The sequence below is a fragment of the Diabrotica undecimpunctata genome, chromosome 4 (assembly GCF_040954645.1).
Source record: "Diabrotica undecimpunctata isolate CICGRU chromosome 4, icDiaUnde3, whole genome shotgun sequence".
Taxonomy (NCBI): Eukaryota; Metazoa; Arthropoda; class Insecta; order Coleoptera; family Chrysomelidae; genus Diabrotica; species Diabrotica undecimpunctata.
The window spans coordinates 150,503,615-150,517,900 of NC_092806.1; the positions used below are offsets into that span (position 1 = coordinate 150,503,615).

Consider the following 14,286-nt stretch of genomic DNA (forward strand, 5'->3'; position numbering starts at 1 on the left):
AGTTGCCTTCACTAAATATTCATGTAAATTCAAAACAAAAAATATATTGTTCATTTTACATCAAAATTGCTACATTTTATAACAAATAAACTAAGACCTTATATTATCTATGTATACCTCGTTTTAAACTAGGAGGAATAATTCAGATTTACCGCGCCGTAATGCTTGTTTGTAATTGGTCCAACAGCAGGCAAGTTTACACCACTAAATTATGAAATTTTGACACTATTGAGTTTTAAAAAGATTAATTAAATTATTCCTTTAATTTTTAGTCTGCATTTATATATAAAAAAAACAGATCTTTTTAGAATTCTTTAAACAAAGCGAGACAAAATGGAAGATGTAGAAGATACAGACTTTGTAAAAAGATTTTACATTAAACTTTTTTCAAGCAACCTATTTTGCAAAGATACACTTCTGTTTATTTCAATGAAGTGCCATTAATTTCAAGGAAATTAAGTTTAGACATTATTAGATGTGAATCTGTCTTTTGAGTTTACTCCTCCTAGTTTAAAAACAGAGTATAGTAACATGTAAAATATTGTCATTTTTTACTTTAGTCGTTGAGATTCTTTTAATACTCGATAGTAAACTAGATTTTGACATACATACAAAAATGGGGTATTTATTCTTACCATAGACTTATAATACAAATAAAGTGAGCGCTGCAATACAGGCCCGTTCCACCAGTGCGACAGAGAAAACTGGCGCAAAGCAGGCTTTGCATCTCTTTCTAATGGGTCGGGTTTATCGACCACATGACCTTCCCTTCACTTGTGTTTGGAGTGGGAAGATCATGTGGGCAGTCAATCCCGCCCATTAGAAAGAGATGCAGGGACTGTTTTGCGTCAGTTTTCTCTGTCACACTGAAGAAACTACCCTATATTGCAGCGCTTAGTTTATTTGTATTATATGTCTATGATTCTTACTATTAACACTTAAGGGACGGACTAGGTTAACAATATGAGTCAATGGATTTGGGAGTCGATATTCTACATTTTAAAATATGTTATCCCCTTAGATCATTCTATAAAATACTATTCCCGCTATCGTCATCAGCAGTAGAAGAGACTGAGGTTTCTTGGAAGCAGCAGGATTACAACCATCCCCAGTGCATGTATAAAGGCATGTCCTATATGTTAAACTATCACCTGGTTGTTTCACATAGTTGCAGTAGTTGCCAAGATCCAAGGATGAACAAAATCGTTTAGTGCCAATACCTCCTAAAACACATAATAGGCATATAGTATTAGTATTATATCAAACTAAATACACAAATAAGCGAGCTAAGAATGTTAAAAACGCTACTACTATCTATTAGTGAAAGCGATCAATTATTTCAGTGAAATACACATGCATGAAACCATCTATTAAAATAATTTTTTTGTTGTTAAAAAAACTCCTCTTCACATCTACAATTTTCAGTTATTTCTTGTATCCTTGTGTTACACCTATTCAATTGATGTACAGGGATGACAAATAGAGAAATATCAACCTGTTATAACACTTCTTCTTCTTCAAATGGCGCTACAACTCTTTGTGGGTCTTGGCCTGCTTAACAACGTTGTATCTTTCTGCCCTGTCAGATACTTTCCTTGACCACTGCCTGATGTTCATGGTTTAAGATCTTCCTCTATATCGTTTATCCACCTTTTACAGGACCTTAAAAGTAGTAGAAGTCTAGTAGTCGCTGAGTCGTGGGAAAAATACAAAAAACCTAATATCTTTCAGACAGGAGGAGGTGTATTGGCTACAAGAGGAAAGTGTAAACGATCTTTACCAAAGATGATTAATTAATATCTGTAACAACAACCTAAGAAATCATATATAAATTATGAATGGGATAATTTAAGAATGTATATTGTAAAAGCAGCTTATGAGGTCCTAAGCAAGAAAAATTGTCCATTTCTTTCTTAAGTTACTCTAATTTTGTTCGAAAGTGCACAAAACCACCCAAAACAAAAACACAATTCAATAATTAACATTCATACCCTCTAAGCTCGTAGATTTTATGCAATATTGAGCCTCAAAAACGTTTTCACAGCTTTGGGGTTCTAATCCACCCATGTGGATAATCCCATCTGCGCAGTCGATGGATTTTGAGGAAGAACACTGGTAACATTTTATAGCAGAACCTTTCAGAGATTAGTCCAAGAAAGCAGCAATAAAACAAAGAGTTATTAAAGGTTAGTAAAATAAATAAGTTAGTATCAATGTATATAATGAAGTAATAGTAAATGTTGTTACATGGAAATAAATAGCATATTTATATGTATTTTCGACCTATTTCATATGAGTATAAATCAGTAATTGATTATACTATTATTAAACAAATTTCTCCCACTGTCTTTGCTGATCTGATAATATATTTTAAAGAGCAGCAGGTGGATCGCATCATATCTAGTGAATAATCAAGATTTATTGAATAAAATACATAAACCCTATCAAAATATCCACACAGAAAACCATACAGAGTATCCCCAATATAATATTGACAGCATAAAAAACGATTTCATTTTATTTTTGTATAAACAAAAATTTGCAGAGCAACCAAATGAGTATGGAAGGATACAAAATTCTGAAAGGGAATATTCAAAATGCAGCCAGTGAAACCTTATGACAAAAACACTCACAAAATATAGTGAAACTGCTGGTTTTCGGACGATATTTAGAAATATGAAGAAAAAATCAGAACTGAAATAAAATATGTAATGAAATAGATTTGACAATAAGCGTAGGATCACGACACCCATGGAAAATGTTCAAAATCCTCCGGTCAAATAAAAAATAGACAAAGAAACATTCCCAGAAACTGTTATCAATAAAAACAGTATGTCAAAAATTGAGTGAGGGATATAACAAAAGGACAAGTTATGAAAGAAATACTAAAAATGAAACACACTGGGGCACTGGATTCAAGGGGAACACTGGACTCATTCTCCTTTCTGAGGGTGATATGAGATATTTATCGAAATTTTTGATGACAGCATGAAAGATTGTTCTTAAAAATAAAAATGTCGCCAATACTCACAAGAGGAAACAAAAAAGATTGTAATAACTACAGGGGAATCAGTGTGATGCCTACCTTAGGTAGACTGTAAGGACTGTAATAAAACATATAATAGAAGAAGAATTTGAAGAATCAGAGGAACACAGTGAATTTATAAAACTGTATGCTTGTATTAGTATATTGTTTTCAGAGAGTATAGGCTGTGGTCTGGTCTGAGTCTAGGAAAAATTAAACAACATATCTACTCTATAACAATTAATAGAGTACATTGTCATTGTGTAATAGTAATCATTACCACCTGAAAAGTATGCAGCTTACTGATTCCTGGTAAATTACCAAAGAAGCAAACTGAGATGACCATAATAAATACCGACATATTTGGACTGAGAGAGGATAGGAAGCATACATATATATGGAAGAGCCATACTCATTTAAGACAAATTTGCGCAGTAAAAAATAGACTGAAATATACAAATAGACGAAATAATGCAATCAACTACTTTGACTCATAATAGAGAGTAAAAGGTTAGAACGAAAACACCAGAAGCGTTTGAAAGTTAATGGGTCTGAGATAATGAACTTCATTTTTAATTCTGGATTATGAAATAAACAAACAAAACACAAAAGTGAACCTATAAAAGGAGCCAGAAAAAAATTAAAGTAGAGGACAATATTGAAGCATTGAAGAGCTTCAGATATCTAGGAGTCCAATATAGGTGCATGTTATTATCAAAAGTTTAAAATGCAAGAATAGCACTCAAGTATATCAAAAATATGGTTAATTTTTATGCTCCTACTCAGATCCATACACTATGGCTTTAAAAATTGTAGAAGGCTAAACTTTCTATTTATATATATATATATATTTGAATTATGGATTCTTTGATCATTTGTCATTGAAAAATATATGTGTATGAGGAAAAAAAATATGAATGATACACATTTATTATTAATTTCATAAATTCTAAATAATCAACAGTGTTATTGAATTTCACTTACATTCATACTCTAATATTACTTCATTATCAATTACAAATAGTTATCAAAGTAAAAGATGTTTAGTAAGAAAAGAATCAATTAATCTTGTTTCAGAAATTGTTATAAAATATATGAGTTAGAAAGGAATATAATTATATAGAATTTACAGTGGGAATACAACATAATTTATTATATATTCTTGATTTTGTAAGCTGACCACAACTAAAAATTTTGTATACATCATAAACCTGATTTGGATTTCCTAATACAACATTAATAAACAATTTACCAATCTATTCTAAAAGTTTCAAGCAAAAAGGTTGTACAGCTATTCTTACTATACTTCTTTTACAATGACAAATTAATTTTGATCAGAAATATAGGTTGTTTAATTGTTAGTTGAGATGTTAGGTACCCCACATATGAACCCTGCTTTCTAGCTATGTACCTTCAAATCGGCCAACATGTTTTATGCAATACTTTGCACCAAAAACATTATCACATGGCTCTGGTGCAATATCTATATCATTAGATAACCATTCATTACATTGAAATGGCTTTTTTGAATCACTCCCCGAACACTGATAACAATCTAGGGAAAGAGCTAAACAGAAATAAAATATATTATTAAGATCAAAACATTTTATTGGTATAAATTTTGTTTGAAAAAATTTAACATGATTTTGCCCATTCAAATATTTAGAAACATTTTATTTATAAGGCAATTAATTATTTATATTTCGACTTTTCCATTAAGTATTTCTGACTAAATATGATCACATTTTTCAAATTGTTTAGCTTTGTTTTGTGTTATACTCTCTTCCATTAGAATATATTATTTTTCTGGTTCCCATTCTAACCATCTTCTTAACTAAGTTACTAAATAGCAATGATTTTTGTATCTATTAAAGAATGTTTCAAATTCCCACCATCATTTCACTGCTCCTTACTTTATCTTACTTAGTTACTACTTTTATAGTCCTTAATGCATTAATTTCTTTTTTTCAGTTTCTCTACAGATATAACAAAATACATGTAGGTACTAACTCACATTAAACAACAGTAATTAGGACATTATAACAATTTTAAACAAATAAAACACCTCGTATAGGATACACTGATATCTAATTTTCCTTTTAAAAAGTTAAAAAAGACAATGGACTGTTTTACTAAAAATTAAGTTAATTATACAGCATTTGATATATTTCCTGATAAAAAGAATACATCATTACACTATGATTCATTATCAAATAAAGCAGATACTTACACAATTGAACAAAAACACTAAAAATTATAAAACACAATGTAATATTTTGGTAAAACATGTTTGAAAGTAATTTACGGGGAATATTTTGAAGTAATATTTATTTTTGAAAATTTTCTACAAAAATAATATTTGTAAACAACTGTTGAGACATAACCAACAATTTAATTGGCCACACCTGTCTACTGTCATCTTATTGACCACACCTGACAGTTGATTAATAGAATTTAAAAATTGCCGCTAAATATTACAATTTTATTTTCCTAGGATATTATTCTTTACAGTAATCAGAAATATTTTATGTTAAATAAGTTTAATCCTTCTATTTCACGGCGTTTCTAATTAAAACCATTTTTTTTTGTAGTTTGGTTTGTACTTCGTATTTTTTTTGTTTTTTTTATTATATTGTATCATCATCAATCATAATTTTTCTGTGCCGTTCTTTTCAAATCCGTCACTGTCTGATGTTTTTTGTTATGATTTCTAATTTTTATATTCGATTTGTAAATGTATAGTAGTATACAGAATAGTTTTTATGGCATAAGATTACAACGGTCTTTGTACAGGACTGCTAAAAGCAGATTAAATATAAATATCGGTATTTCCTTTACTCAGTTTTGTACAATAATTTGTAACAATATTACCACTTCAATATTCCTGTAATAAAAATCGCAGAAAGGATACAGAGGAAAAATGCAGTCGACACAGAAAGACTTAGGGAGACACGAAGAAAGGGAAGCTTAATAAAGATATTAATAAAGTATTGAGAAAGTACCAAACAGATTACAACGGTTATCGAGGAAAATAGAAGTAAGGGTGCTGAAGAGAAGTCAAGCTCCAGGTAAGAAGAATATTACTAAGCTAACAGAACGAAATGGACAGATAATAACATATAAAGACAAGATAATTAAGATAATTGAAGAATTTTACACGGAAATATATAGAGAAACAATTAAGAAAGACGGCATCAAGTTGAGTCAAAAATGTGGGTTCAGAGACATTCCAGAAATAGCTATTGCAGAAGTCTTTGTTATTAAATTAAATGAAAAACAATAAAGCTGCTAGTGATGACCAAATTGTTATTGAGACAGTTAAAGCAGGAGGAAAGACAGTGTTAAAAGCATTAGTACAGTTATATAACTCATGTCTTTCAAAAGAATTTACACTGTCTCAGTGGAATACAGCTGTTATAGCAGTCATGCACAAAAAGGGAGATATCTTCTTCTTCTTAAGGTGCCATGCATTTCTGCGTAGGCGTCCACCGTACATCGTCTTGTCAGGTGAGATGTTAAATATTCTGGATTAACTTAATTAAGGGAGATATAACGGAGCCGAAGACCTATACATCTATTGGCTTGTTATCTGACAGATATAATTTGTTTATGAATATAATAACTAATAGGTTGACTCTTCCATCAACCTTGTGAGTAAGTAGGATTTAGAACTGGATACGGAACAAATGGTCATTTGCAAACCATCAAGTCATTAATTGAAAAAAAAAACATTGCATGTAATAGACCTTTGATACTTGTCTTTGTCGACTTTGAAAAAGCATTTGACACGGTCAACCAAAGTGAAATGCTCTATTATCTAATTTAATGTAGAATATACCACCGATACATATCCCTCATCAAATATATCTATGAACATGCTATAGCTTGTGTAAGTCTTGTTACATGATGTTACTGCGACCTTTCGTATTGAAAGAAGCGTACAGTAAAGGAAACATATCTCCCAAATTGTTTACAACTTTTCTAGAATAATATGCCCGTAAAACAATAGATTTGAACGAAAATGTCATTAATGTAGACGAAAGCTTGCAGATGACATCGTTCTCATTGCGGCCAGCTTTGAACAGGGCTCTCCATCTAGAGCCCATACAGAGATATTGTCTCAGTGCTAGCAACCCCCAAGTGTGAGTCTTACGTTGCCACTCAAGGGATCTGTTAAAAACTTTAACATCGCACCAACTTTTTAACAAATATGTAACAAATAACAACTTTTGTACCATTTTAAGGGTTTTTACCCAAATATTTAGTGGCTTGACTCACGTACACCTGGTGAATACACTGATGAAGGACTTGTTAGTCCGAAAACGTTCTACGATATAGCCCGAAATCGACTTTTTTTAATATAACAGTAATTTTTGTGAAATTGTTGTTTAGGTAGTGTGATATGGTATATCACATGGCATTTTTATATTATTCTTTTTATAAATAAGGGAGATATGGAGTGTATTCCACAAGATATATAGTCAAATATCCAAATTTATTGTAAAAGTTTATTATGTATCTTATAAGAAACATAGTCTAAGATTGTAGGTGAAACCCCACAATAAAAGCAGAAACTAAAAGTACTAAACTACATTCGTTTTACATATTCCCATCCGTCAACAAACGCACGTGAAAGCCAAAAAGGGTCGTACTGAGGTATATTATGTGATTTTTAAAAATATTTACTTTTGAAACTATTAGTGTAAGAATTTCTTGAAATTTGGTTTTGGAGTTTGGATCTGTAACATGAGAATCCGTCTGGCTTAAGGCAATAAATTTAATAGCCTCTTGACGAATGAGAGGGCGAATATTAACACGAGCTCATGTTTACAGATGGGAATTTGCTAAATGAATAAACTTTAGAACTAGATTTTTAATAAAAAATGGAAGCAAAAAGTAAGATATTCATTTTTCATTCTAGTCAAAAACAACCAAAACTGTTGTAAAACTTACTTATGGGTTACTATGAAAAGAATTAAAACAATTTCTATCATTTACTAAACACAATCTAAGAGAACATTTTGAACATGACCAGTGTGTCCCTCCTGATTTGCAATACCTACATCTGCCTTTGGTATCATAAATAGGAAAATAATCAACTTTACCAAATCGTATTTCCTCTGATGGTCTCGGCAGAACGCACTTTTTAATTTTTTTAATTTCTTCGTTTCGCTCGGCAAACACTTATTTTTTCTGCCCTTTGCTGTTAGAGTCTCTGCTATGCACTGTCTAAAATATTTTGAACGTGTATTGTAAAATCGTTTTATCCCTTCTATACAGAATCCATGCGTTATTTATACAAATATCAAACATTTGTGCAAATATGAAGAAGTACCAGCGACGAGTTTTTAGGGGAATTCTGTAAAGGCTTACCAGCATGCCTATCAGATCTACTCCACCCGTGTGAGAATTGTAGTGTGTTTTATGAGAGAGGGAAAAAAATTTCAATTTTTGCTCGCCGACTTTTATCATACCTTTTGTTTGGGCAACAAGGACAACTAGGACAACAAGTTTTATTGTTAAACCATTTCACAACATTTATTTTATTAATGTTGTCACTTCTTGAACAAAACGACCCCCTTCCTTTTTTCTTCAGAGAGCTATCATCTTCTAAAATTTTTTAATCGATACTTTCTCACTGTTCCCATGGCTAAAATTCCCATGTATGGTTTTATCTGACACTTTTTATTTGTCTAGATCTCAACTTACCTCAAATATTTTTTTCCAAATTAGAACAATTTTGTTTAAAAGTGATCTAAAATCGTCTGGTCTATGAATTTTGGTAGATATTATTATTCAATTGATATGGTTATGGTATTGAACATTTGTAGCATTACAAAATGTATCTGCTGCATGTTTATTTCTTTGACTTCCAACTCTGTATTTCCCAGTTATTGAAGTTATACTTCTATACGCACGGTCGGCGTTGGAAATTTGCATGAGAGTGAATCTGTGAAACCATTACATATGTAAGATAATGAGTAAGAGAGAGACAGAAGATATATTTTCTCTCTCTTCCTCTCTCGAGAATAAAAATGTTCCTTTTGTATATATATTTAATATTATATATATATATATATATATATATATATATATATATAATATTATATATAATATAATATGTATTGATATTATAATTTATGTGATATGTTTTGTATTATTTAAAATTAAACGTTTATAATTATTTTAGGCTTTTGTATTTCAAAATAATCACTGTTTTACCGAGAACTGTCAATTTTGAAATCCGTTAGTGTCATGTCTAATTGGCAAATCCTTTACGTGTTTGGTTCATAGCATACGCTGGTGGTTGTGAGTTCGAATCCCAATTATGAATTTTCTTTTTTATTTTTGAAATATTTAAAAACCTCACGTTAATGTTATTAAATATATGTAATATACGCAAAAAACATAAATTTTAAAATAAAATGAAAATTTACAACCTAATCCGAGTTGTTGGTTTTTTATTTTTATCTTCGTAAAGTAAGTTATGTATATTGGCAGTTTTAAATACTTATGAATATTATATTTTAATTTATATTGTATTCTTATATTGAATTATGTTGCAGTGTATTTATTGTATTGTAATTTTTATATTAATAACAAAATAAACAATGAATTTTACTGCAGAGTATGTGTAAATTTTTTTTTTGCATTCAACTCCTTTTATACATATATAAAAATAAAAATATATATTTTCATTAAAATATTGATACAATCCTTCATTTACTATACTCCTATTACAGGTCAAATGTTTATATACAGCAAACGATGCACCATATACCTATATAACTAATTATTTTTCTCTTTCTGCTCTCTCTTACCTATAGCATTACATATGTAATGATTGTGCAGTTTGACTCCTATATAAATTTTTAACGGAGAACGCGTGTATAGAAGTATAACTTCTACCGGCAGTCCCACTGGACTGCCACACCCGTTTTTTTTTACACTGAATTGTCAAGAACCAATAATAAAACTCGCTTCGTTGTCTTTTAAGTTTCTTGAATGAGTAGGGAAAGGATACAAAAAAGGCATAGTGGGAAAGGCTACTCTGAATAGCAATAAATACAAATTACTGAGTATCTATTGACTAATAATTTTGTTTTTATTAGGATCTTAAACAAAAATAATTTATTACATCTAGTTCATAATTCAGTCGTTTTATATAAACCACAAGTAAAATAATATTCATGCTATATAATATATAACAATAATAGAGCATATAAAAATCAGGTAACCCAAGTTGCAAATTATATAATTTTTATTCAGTGGAAAAACTTAAGTTACTGTCCCGCCTTTCCTTGTTCAACAGCTTCGTTACCCTAAAAAGAACAAAAGGGCATTTCCATATTTAAAATGAGGTATATACTCGCAGCCGTTTTCTAATATGACATCCATAGAGCCCAATGCCCGTATCCTTAGTGATGGTTTATGTTTGGTAGAATAAAAATGCCGACTCCTAATGGTTTTTTGATTCGGTCGACATCGATGAGATATCTTCCATCGGTTAGTTTTATATATTTTTAACATACGTATATTTCCTATTAAATCCTCACAGCGATTGTATTAACTAAAAAAGAAAAACAAAATTCGTCAATATTTTACATGTTTCCAGATATATTAGCAATATTAGAAGAATTTATTCTTAAATAATTTTTAAAATGACTAGGTTTGTATATATAAAAAATAAACTATGGTATAATTTCACTATTTGAGAGAGTGATTCATCGTTTAAAGTCCCAGAAATGCGGAAAGCCGTTTAGAAATCCAGTGACGTGCACTTACTTTTATTTTAACGTTAATTATATTTTATTTTTCAAATATTAATGTTCGAAATAGGCCACAATATATTTATTTACAAGTTTTTACTGACGTTTCGATCTCTATATCCAAAGACCGCTTTCAAAGATATAAATGATAGTTATATTTATTTTATTTGTTTATTATTATATATTTTTATAATCTTATATTGTTTATTTTCTTTTTTTTTTCTATCTTTAAAAACGGAATAGAGCTCGAAACGTCAGTGTATTAAACATGTAAATAGATATATTGTGGCTTATTTCCAACCTTCTCCCTAAAAATACAGAATGCCACAAACAAGAAGCTATAGAAAAATAAATATATCTGTCATTTGTATGTTTGAGAACGGTCTCTTTATAGAGATCGAAACGTCCGTAAATTAAACATTTGAATAAATATATTGTGGCTTATTCCCAAAATTATTTCTAAAAATACAGAACGACAAGCGAAAAGCCATAGAAAATAAATAGTACTATCATTTGTATAATTGAAAACGGTCTCTGGATATAGAGATCGAAACGTCAATAAATAAACATATGAATAAATATTTTGTGGCTCATTCCCTACATTCCCCTAAAAAAACAGAATGCCACAAACAAAAAGCTATAAAAAAGAAGTAATTTTGCAGAAAGTTTACTGATACCAACCGGCTGTCGCGGAAGTTACGCTAAAACGTCTTTTGACGTGACCCGTCCTTAAAGAGTTACACAATGAAATTTTTTTAAAACAAATTTTAAGACAGTTTCCAAACCACCCCAGAGGTATGTCTTGTGGCGCGATACTTTTTTTAAATGGGTGTTCGCCAAGAGCCATATTGTCTTATTAAATAAAATAAACAAAACACTTAAACAGTATAAAACAAAACAAAAAAAATCCTACAAAACAAAATAAAATTCTATAAAAACAAAATAAAAATAATGTTAAACACAAACACTATACACACTTACTATGTTCTTCTCGTTTTTTTTTGTTTTTGGTTTTTTTTATGCTGATGTTCTTATTAAACTACTAGAAAATATTATTCGCTGTCTAAATAATTGGCTCTAGTAAAACTTTGATATGAGTGTCAAGTTCCCACATACGATGTTCTTCTTTAATTATGTGGCCTATACATTTAGCCCATTTCTCTGGAGTTACATGGAGGATTGCTTGAATCAAAAGTTTCTTAATTTCGTTTAATTTGAACGTTTTGTTATTGCGTGCTACTTCTCCTTTCACTTGCTCCCAGATAAGTTCAATGGGATTAAGTTCGCAATGATAAGGTGGTAGACGCAGAACTTTGACACCATAATCTTTTGCAGTTTCATCTACAGCACATTTAAGATATTCACTTTTCCTTAACCGTGAGATGTCAAGTAGCTAAATTTTGAGCATTGATTCTTCGTATGCAATCCCCTTTTCTGTAAGCCATTCTTGAACCCTCCCTTTCAATTTCTTTCATAATCACCTGTTTTTTTCGACTCAAATTGAAGAAAACCATCATCAAGAAACCCTGTATCACTTATATGGCTTATATCAGTTATATGGCTGACGATTAAACGCCGTCTCTTTCCCGATGGAGCTTTTAATCCTGTATATTAGCCTTCTATAAATGCTTCGCGTTTACTTTTGACATTTAAATCTTGCCAAACTTTTCCAACTGTATGACCTTTTCCAACCTCCGTTAATCCAGGTTTCATCCAAATAACATATTTTGCGTCCAGTGCTGCGAATTTTGCGTATTTCTTCTAAATATTTTCTTCTCCACACAATAATTTTATTTTTTTCTAATAGCATACTTTTTCTGTTGAGTTTTACATATCGAAAGTTCATTTCACACATGGTCCTGGTTAAGACTCTACGAGATATCTTGGGTAAGGAGTCATCGTTTTCGAGCTCTTGAGAAATATTTTTCAATGTTGGAATTTCACTCCGAAAATAAAATGAATGAATTTTTCGACGTAAATATTCCTTGCCTCGTCATCCAAAACAATGCTTTTCCTACCTCTAGTTTTACCTTTTTCTTGCTTTTTATTTTCCGATGTATTTTTAAGTACACGATAAATACAGCTAACGGATACTTTTGTTAAACTGCTACAAATGTCGACCGCTTGGCTAACATTTAATTCCATTTTTCTGCCGACAATTCCTTCATAAACGTTTCGTATTATTACCTTCTCTTCGGACGTTAACATTTTCCGTCTCTTTTGCGGCATTTCATTTTTGGAATCAACATCAAAATTTTGCTGTCTTCTCTTGGAACAACTCGGTTTTTCGTCCAACTCCAATAAAACTCAAACCAAATAATCACAGAATATAACTAAAAATTTACTATAAAACGACAAACTATCGTTTGTCGATACGTTTGTTTATACGATATCACTCGTATTATCAATAACACAAACTTATCGCATAAAATATATTCACAAAATGCAACACATGCCCTACCCTAAGAAACGCCAATGTAAATGAACTATTGTTGATGGGCACTCTCTCGACAAAAACTAGTTTTACGGCTTTCTGTGGATTTGAATTGAAACGGAGTTCCGTCGCTAATTCCAAAGTTGCCAAACGATTGAAAAATATTGTTTTAAAATATCGATTTTTATTTTATAAATTTAAATATGTAACGAATCGGAACATATAAATAAAATTTATTTAATTACAATTTTGTGCTTAATTTTTACTATTGAAAAAATCATGTTTTTTGGTATTTTTATGACGGTAATAATCGCTGCCTGGAAGAATACAGGTTTTGTATGACCATAATTACTACTTGTGAACAAGAATTGGCTACACTGTACGACAACTCCTGATCAGTTTTTCTATAGAGAAGCACAAATAAATATACTACTTATATATTGTGTAATTTCTTATGATAAAAAGCAAATTGCAATTGAGAAAACGGGTAGTTTTCGAGGGCCGCTGTGTACATTTAAATTTGAGGATATTCAGCGTTTAAACGATGAATCAATCTCCCAAATAGTGAAATTCTACTTTATGTTATTCAAATAATTAAAGAAAATAAGTCTCCTGGTCCAGATAAAATACGCGGGGATATTCAAAGGCTTATGGGGATGACTATATAGATCCTTTGCAATGATTTTTGACTCTATATACCAGAATGGATATATACCTACCTGATAACTTGCTTACTTCCATATTTATACCTTTACTTAAGAAAACAAGCAAAGTGATATGAGGACTACAGAATTATAAGTTTTATGACGAGTTAAAGGTATTTCTGTATTATATGCACGAAATAATTTATCCTATTTTAGAACGGCATCTTGACGAATTTCAGTTGGCCTTTAGAAACGGCTTTGGTATAAGAGTCACTTTTTACCATATAGCTACTGATGCAAAGAGTTGGGGATGTGAACATTAACGTTTTCCTTGTTTCTTGGACTTTACAAAGGCATTTGACAGAGAAAACCACGAAAAACTCATAGATATCTTTAAATCAACGAGAATATGAT

At 30.6% G+C, this 14,286-nt stretch overlaps 2 protein-coding genes across 4 annotated transcripts in view; both read right to left on the reverse strand.

The window, feature by feature from the left end:
* Positions 1-28: 28 nt before the first annotated feature.
* Positions 29-5,438, reverse strand: bou (glycosylphosphatidylinositol anchored membrane protein boudin). 2 transcript variants are annotated; one of them, XM_072530522.1, is made up of 4 exons: positions 5,256-5,438; positions 4,437-4,592; positions 1,992-2,135; positions 29-1,223 (listed from the first exon to the last, which is right to left on the reverse strand). In XM_072530522.1, exons 1-4 carry the CDS (start codon positions 5,311-5,313, stop codon positions 1,018-1,020), a joined length of 564 nt encoding a protein of 187 aa, XP_072386623.1. In that variant the 5' UTR covers positions 5,314-5,438; the 3' UTR covers positions 29-1,017. The 2 variants fall into 2 exon arrangements, with proteins under 2 accessions (XP_072386623.1, XP_072386621.1); XM_072530520.1 differs by lacking the exon at positions 1,992-2,135 and having other exon boundaries at positions 5,256-5,437.
* Positions 5,439-10,111: 4,673 nt separating this feature from the next.
* The window catches only part of Pi3K59F (phosphatidylinositol 3-kinase 59F), a 57,815-nt gene continuing 53,640 nt past the window's right edge, over positions 10,112-14,286 (reverse strand). For both annotated transcript variants that reach the window (XM_072530523.1, XM_072530525.1), the window contains one exon: positions 10,112-10,595. In XM_072530523.1, coding sequence (XP_072386624.1) covers positions 10,592-10,595 — 4 coding nt within the window. In that variant the 3' untranslated portion in view covers positions 10,112-10,591. The remainder of the gene's footprint in view (positions 10,596-14,286) is intronic.

Coding starts and splice junctions, on each gene's coding strand:
- bou (XM_072530522.1), bottom strand. CDS start 5,313: ATGTTTTACCAAAATATTACATTGTGTTTTATAATTTTTAGTGTTTTT. Junction 4,593..5,255: donor TAGTGTTTTTGTTCAATTGT/GTAAGTATCTGC, acceptor ATTTCTGTTTAG/CTCTTTCCCTAGATTGTTAT. Junction 1,224..1,991: donor AAAATCTACGAGCTTAGAGG/GTATGAATGTTA, acceptor TATGTGTTTTAG/GAGGTATTGGCACTAAACGA.